Below are 7581 nucleotides of genomic sequence, written 5' to 3'. Positions count from 1 at the left end.
CAATATCCATTTCCTGGCGCACATCCTCCGACTGGAGATAGGACCACATATGGATCCAATGGGTAACCAAGGGAATAACCTGCAGAAAAGATGGGAAACTTTTTTTGTTAAAGATAAAATCATTCCGACATTCCAAATTGCCCAAAACAAGGCGCTCACTCCAACTCTAATAAGACCTTTCTCCTTTTTAGACACACCAGTTAGTCAGCTACCAAACAAAGTTGATACATTCTTAGGGGATGAGATCTTAAAAGCCAAATACATAATGCCCCAAAGCACTTTTGCAAAAGGGCAATAAAAAAATGTTGTATTGTCTCATCTTGATCACAGAAACAACATTTAGCGCATCCCTGCCAATTACACTTTTTCAAATTATTTTTTGTCAAAATAACCTTCTTTTGAAAGAACCACAAAAAATCCTGATTTTAAGTGGAACCTTAATCTTCCAAATATAGTTTTTAAAATTGCCTACTGGAACATTGAGCAAATCAAGATACATGGACTTAACCGAGAACCCGACGGCTGTGAGATTCCATTTAAAAACACCTTATACTTATAGACTTCACAAAGAGGACAAGTCCTAAAAATTTGTGGGCCCGAAAATGATGTATTGTTCTTCCCCTTTTCCAGACCCACAATTGTCTTTTTTTGGGTACAAGCTAGAGAATAAAGTATTTCATAATTTAAATTTTACGCACTTGCAGACTACATATATATGTACAGATTGTTTTTTTCATAATACTTGAAAAATCCAAATAGTGTTTTTTTGAATTTTTAAATAGCAGGCTTGCTCCATGCTCCAGAACGCCTCACTTCTATTTCTGACACTCAGACTGGAAATGGTAAAGCTTTACCAAGAGAAATCTAATTTCACTACATTAAAATTCCCCCCTGAATATAGTCAGAAATTACAAGGCAAATCGGATGGCGCAGGTGAATAATTAGGCTCCATTCTCAAGAAGTACAAGGAAGTACAATACCACATAAGATGGGTAACTTTACAGTACATATGTCCCGAACCAGGGCATTGGTTCCGATAAATGAATTGAATAAATCTATGATTTGTTACACCCACTAAATTCTGCTTGTGGGATATGGGAAGAGCCTCCTGTACAAGGCTCATTGTAATGTGCCTATCTACTTGCGCGCTAAGATCACAACACAACTGGAACACCTAGAGAAATTTCTTCTATCGACCAGCGAGCTACTTGAACATTACTTGATTCATATCAGTCCATCATCCAATGGAGAATATCCCTTTCTTGATTCCATCAATGGATGTTGAATGCTTTTTATTTTCTTCATCGTCTGACGGAAGCGGCACACCGAATACCCAGTCAAGGACATTCAGGTACTTGGACCGGAAGACCTCTCTTTCCTGGGCATAGCAGTGCATAATAATCGAGGTAGCCATGCTAAATACCACTACATCGGCTCGCTTAATCTGCAGTATCGGAGGGCAGAGTCCAGCATCGGTCATGCATGTGAAGAAACTCTCGATGGCTCTGGCAAGGCAATACAGGGATATCTCAGTTCTCCTGCTTTTTTTCTCGATAAACAGTGCAAGGCCTGCCGGAAACTGTCGTATGGAAGTAGTTAGTATGGCAGAGATGGTTGACTGGACGCTGAATCCATGTGGTAAACTGTGTGTCTTTGCTTACCGTGCCAAGTACAACGAGTGGAGTATTGCACTTCTCGAAGGTTCTAAAAAGGAAGCATGTCCAAGCCCTGAAAACATAAAGAAACACCATAAAATGCTGTCCCGACAAGGGAAATTGGTGATATATTTACAATCAATATGGGAGGTTCATGGTTGAAATAAGATTTTGCAAACTCACCATGCAGATGCGCAGTACATTGAGAGGAATAAGCTAGATCTCGCTGTTCCTAGAAGACTCTTCCCCATTATTGTGTAAGGCCTGCATGTTCATGACAGCCCCCACAGAATAATAAGATTGATAGACGATCAAGGGTACTCATTGTTTTTTTTCAATTTACATAGGACATACATTCTTTACCCTTGTATCCTTAAATGAAAACAATTACCCTGAGGGCATCAAGATCAACTAGTGCAGGGTGTACATGGTTTTTTGGCAGCAAAAATATTGGTAACCTAACATGTCGCATGTGAGTATACCTTTTCATGAGATCCTGCCGATGAACTACAAGTGCAGGAACTAGGTAGACTGGAATATAGACAGGAACTGCTCTTCCATATGCTTGTAACAAGAATGAAATAAAATGACCTGTACATGACTGATTACCATGCACAATCTGGATTAAACAGAGAACACAAGAGATTAGATGGTAGAAAAGTTCAGGTTAACAGAAAGAATGGAGATTAACAAATGGCAGAAAGTTAACAAGGCAAGACTAGGACAGTTATTTCACAGCGAAATGTTATACCGTCAATTGACCTTGGGGTGCTTCATAGTTTAAACTATATATCAATGTGATACAAATCATGCAATCAATATGGGGCATATTATTGACAGATGTGTCATACTTACTGAGCAAGGAACTTTCATGTTTGGATCTAGTTTTATGTCAACACCAACAGATTTGTAGTGCTTCTCAATACCCCCTAGGTTAGAGAAAGCAGTGTGTTGGACTACTTCCTTCAAGCCTTGCAGAATAGATTGATCCTTTCCGCCATGCTTGTTAAGAAATGATTTATATGATGATGGCAAACTGTCCTGCGATAGAATGTATGCAGATCTGCAGAACCAATCATATAAGTAAAAAATCACTATTTCCACATGCTACTGAATATATGCAAGAAAATAATATAACAACTATCACCTCTGTCCCAAAACATAAAGACATTTTGGTAGGCTAATTTTGCCTACCAACGTCTTATATTTTGGGACGGGGGTAGTACGCACCAATTACCTGGGCATGATGCATATCATTTTTAATGATCTAGCAAACTACTGAAGTTATTTCATAGCAAGATAGAAAGGTAAATGCCCTTGAACCTACAAATATATCACATTCTTGCATTTATATTCCAGTCCCAATGGCACACTCTACAATTCCATGTCTCAAATGTTTTTCCGTAAAAAATGTCTCAAATATTTATACAAGCAACACAATTACAGTCTAAGAAACACATTCCGTTTACACATTTTCTCAAGAATGACCCTATAATAGCCATGTGGCTTTACCTATCATCAAATATTGTCTGCCAACTAAAATTTGGTGCATACACAGATGGTAGAGAGCTTTAGATTCAGGTGAGACATGAGTGAAGGACATGAAAGATGAAGTGTTGCCTTAGGTTTTATAGGAAATTTATGTCATTAATGTTGCATAGCACAGCATTTTGTTTTCCTTGCCTTTTCTTTTTTTGTTCCAAGACTGACACCATCTTGGTGATTTCTTCTAATACAAAAAGACACACATTTAGGGGCGCGTCTGAGAAATAATAAAATAAATAGCAACGGTGTCGAGGATTAAAATATCAGTGCATCACAAGTATATGGTGACAATTTTGGATGCCAGTATCCTGAAACTAGGTAAAAGTCGTGTCGCATAGCCACTGGTGACCCAAGCGTATCTCCATGACACCTAGATTTACCATAGAATATACTATAATTAATTTTATGTGAGGCGCCATATTTGCACAGAATTTGATGGTTGGAGTACCATCTTGATGGCCATGTCAATATCCTAAAAGACTTACATTTTGGTTCAGAGGAGTTACTTCAGCAGTGGCATGTGCTAATATAGCATTTCCTCAACTAAACATAAATGGTTTTTGCTAGAACATAACAGAAGAAGAGTAAAGAAATTCTGAGACATTAGCACCGGTGGCTTTCTTATATAGAAGGAAGAACCAAGCACCAATAGAGGCTGCTAGACAACTATTTTTCAGTAATCGATACTGGGCCCACATAATTTGAAATTTACAAATGATAAGTACACCAAAATTTATATGCATGCTAGTAGTTTCATGTTTGGATATAGTGCAATAGGGTCATCATGCCCAAATAACTCCATGCACTGCATATCAGCATATATTAAGTTATTAACAGAAGTTGCTAAGCGTCTCTATGGAAACATATAGTAGTAACAGTGGCATATATAGCTAGTGCAAAACAAAAATACATATGAGTTCTGAAACGGAACTTACAAAATTTGTGCAGATGAAAGGCACATAAGGAAGACATCACCATGTGACCAGGTCAAAGGTTTGCAAATCTTTCCAAATCTTCTGCTCTTTATTCCACAGCGGGCTGCAAGTACAGCAGCACGCATGAGGATGTATATTGCCAAACTGGTATGCTGTGTGCCTGGCCCCGTGAGGAGCATCGAAGGACCAGCAATTAACCCAGATAGTAATGATCTCCACCTTGCTGTTCTGAAAGAACAAGAATATTCAGTTATATATGATACAGAAACAAACTCCTTTGTTACAGAAGGTAGTAAGAAATATACAATGATCAATGAAACAAGAAAGGCCATGCATCCTGTGATAGAATATAGATAAGAAGCAAATACACAACTAAATAGCCAGGGATGCCATCCAATGGCTTTATGGCATGTGTATAAGTTTGATCAAAGATCATTGGAAAATTGGAAATGTGAAATATTGTAATCTCCTTTTCTAATTATTTGAGAACATGAAGCGGTGAAGCCACATTTCACGTTTGTGAGTTTTAATATCCAGTATTCCGAAAGTGAACTTTGTAAGTTCTAGTTTGCAGCACCACAAGTGAAGTTTCTAGAGCTAAAACCATCCAGGCAACATTTTATGTCAAAAAGAAAAGGAAGAAAGAGAAGACTGGTGTTTTCCTATTGAAAGCATAAACCTAGGTGTGATTCATCATAATCTATAATATTTTAGGTTCAAACAGGTTTAAAACTAGGACTGTAGGAGGCTAGAAGCTGTTATTTTCCCGGAAATACCAGTAATGACAAACAAAAAAATTCTTTTTTTCCCAGAAGGTGATAATCAATTCAATTCAGAAGGCAAAGAAAAACAAAACTTTCAACTCCCGGTAAACTTAGCTGAAGGTGATTATAGGGACCTTGTTTTGGGTTAGAAACAACCTGTATTTCCTAATCATGCGGAAACTGCAGCACCTGTATTTCCCTACTATCAATGGAAGTCCAACATTAGGAGTCAACTATTATCCATCGGTTTTGACATCTTACTACTAGGGACCTTATTTTGTGTCAGCAAACTACCAGTATTTCCTAATCATGTGGAGCACTTATAGCAATGGAAGTCCAACATTAGGAGTCAACTATTACTGGTCTGTTTTGACATCTTACTGTGGAATTACAAATTATTCGTTATTTATTTGTTTGGAGATGGGTAACAGTTTTTTTTTTTACTTCTGAATTACAGGTGCCTAGTCCCTACTGTATTGGAGAAAATTTCTATCCATGACGCATCAATCTAACTACTGAACTCCTCGCCAGAACAAACTGATTCACAGAAAGTAGCACGAAATTCTCCATTCCCCCCTCCTAAATATCTGCCCACAAACTTCTCTAATCTAAATCAAAACTAGAAACCCTCAGCGCAAGTAGCAATAAAACTATCATTTCGGCACTGATAACTGCTTGCAAGTTGCAAATACAAAAATGTCGAGGCCATGATCCTGACCAAAATCAACAACCTTTGGCTGCAATTCGCAGCGCCAGGGGACACAGAACCACTCCCATCGCAGTACAACCAATCGACACTATGACATCAAAGCATCTCCTCCAAAACGCAATCAGTAATCAGCAGCAGAAGCTAAACTGTTCTCTTGTATCCTTTGGTTTTTGATCACCTACTGTGTGTCTGTGTTTACACGCAACTAAGAGAGCCAATGCCACATACTTGCTCAAATTCGTCGCCAGAGGAATAGATTCGCAGTAGTACGGTTCGGCACAACCACGCACAGTCACAGAATCTTCCTTTGCAAGTTGATACGAAGAGGGGGAACTAGTATTTGAGCTGCGGCCTGCGGGGTGTGTGTGAGAGAACTGAACTGACCTTTTGCGGCCCCAGAGGGCGGCGATGCACTCGTCGACGGAGACGTAGGTGCCGGCGAAGGTCCCGAGGAAGAAGCCGTACCTGAGCGTCTCCTTGAGCGCCAGCACGACGGCCTCCTCGTTGGTCATCGCTCCCGCCTTCCTACACGCACCACGCCACACGAGTTACGCACAAGCCGAATCGGTGAGCTTCCGCAGCGGGGGGCGAGCGAGCACCTCGATCTAGTAGGGGAGCGGCGGCGGCTGCGGAGGCGGACGAGGACGGAGAAGAGCGCGAGGCCGCCCTTGAGGCCGGCGCCGATGGCGAAGCCCTTGCCCGCCGCCCCCACGCAGCGCCGGAGCCACCGGAGCTCGCCCTCCGCGGCCGGCCCCGCGCACCGCCGGAGCCAGCGCCAGAGCTCGTCGCCCTCCGCCGGCGGCGGCGCGGACGGCGGCTTCTCGAGCGCCGCCGCGCAATGGAGCTCCTCCAGCGAGGCGGGGGCCATGGGCTCGCCGGAGATCTCCTCCTCACTACGGCCAGGAGGCGGCAGGAAGCTGTGCTCCGCGCGGGCCGCGTGCCGCCCAACGTGTGTCAATGTTGCCCGAAGTTGCTTGTGGACTTTGGGGACTCCGGCAGACGGCAGACCAGGCGCGACCGATCTGGCGTGTGCCCTGCCTGCAGCCTGCAGCCATCACTGCTTTGTTTCTTTTTTTGCTAGGACAAAAAAGGCAGAAGATTATTGTGCCAGATGCCAAAGAAATCTTCTATCTGTTCAAAAAATATCAGCAATTCAATTTGGTTTCTGGCTACAAATGTTCCCTCTACTAAAAAATTAAAGTATCGAAATTTTTTGACAACAAATTTCTACATGTACATCTCTAAAATATGTGTGTTCATCAAGTTTCGTGAAAAAACGATTTTTTTTGTTGTCTATGTAAAAGTGAGAAAAATCATCTTGTGAAAAGTTTTATTTTTAGCATCAGTTTTTTTTACAAGGTTGATTTTTCATGGAATGACTTTGTGGACACGTAGCACGTGAAGCAAATTTTTCGTTCTAATTTTTGAACAATTTAAAATATGTCTAAGATGAGCCAAAACACAACTCTCAAAAAAGATGATGATTTTACTCCCCATGTTTTTTCTTCGTTCGTGCTCTAGAATTTGTCAAAGTCAATAATTGAAAACTTTAACCAAAATTAAAAAGAATATTAAAATCAGTGATACCAAATAGAATATATCATTTTCTAATACAATATATTGACTTTGACGAATTGAGATATGGAAGTGAAAAATCAACACAAGCGAACTCTGGACATCACTCGGAAGTCGGAGCGAGTGAGTGGAGTGGCTATACAAACTGTGGGTAGAGTTGTTTGACGTGCCTGGCTATACAAACTGCGGGAGTAGTGCACGCAACAGCCGACACGCACACGCCCCCGTCGTGCCTGGTTACACGTCCATGTCCGATACACAAAACGGTGGTGGCAATCGGCAAGCAACTGTAGCTGCAAAATCTGATGACGTCCATGTCGCATTCACGCCCATTCTCCTCGCCTTCTCTCGGTACGACGACGAACCCGTGGACTGAGAGTGGCGACGCGTCGCTCTCG

At 41.4% G+C, this 7581-nt stretch overlaps 1 protein-coding gene across 1 annotated transcript; it reads right to left on the bottom strand.

Annotated features, from left to right (window-relative positions):
* Positions 1 to 934: 934 nt before the first annotated feature.
* LOC127297056 (uncharacterized) lies at positions 935 to 6503 on the bottom strand. Its single transcript, XM_051327309.2, has 8 exons — positions 6208 to 6503; positions 5993 to 6133; positions 4136 to 4363; positions 2511 to 2718; positions 2138 to 2274; positions 1839 to 1919; positions 1662 to 1728; positions 935 to 1579 (listed from the first exon to the last, which is right to left on the bottom strand). Exons 1-8 carry the CDS (start codon positions 6474 to 6476, stop codon positions 1238 to 1240), a joined length of 1473 nt encoding a protein of 490 aa, XP_051183269.1. The 5' UTR covers positions 6477 to 6503; the 3' UTR covers positions 935 to 1237.
* Between the last annotated feature and the right edge of the window lie 1078 nt (positions 6504 to 7581).

The sequence above is a fragment of the Lolium perenne genome, chromosome 4, assembly GCF_019359855.2.
Source record: "Lolium perenne isolate Kyuss_39 chromosome 4, Kyuss_2.0, whole genome shotgun sequence".
NCBI lineage: Eukaryota > Viridiplantae > Streptophyta > Magnoliopsida > Poales > Poaceae > Lolium > Lolium perenne.
Note: the sequence above shows the minus strand (reverse complement) of the source record. Positions and strands in the feature narration are given on the sequence as shown.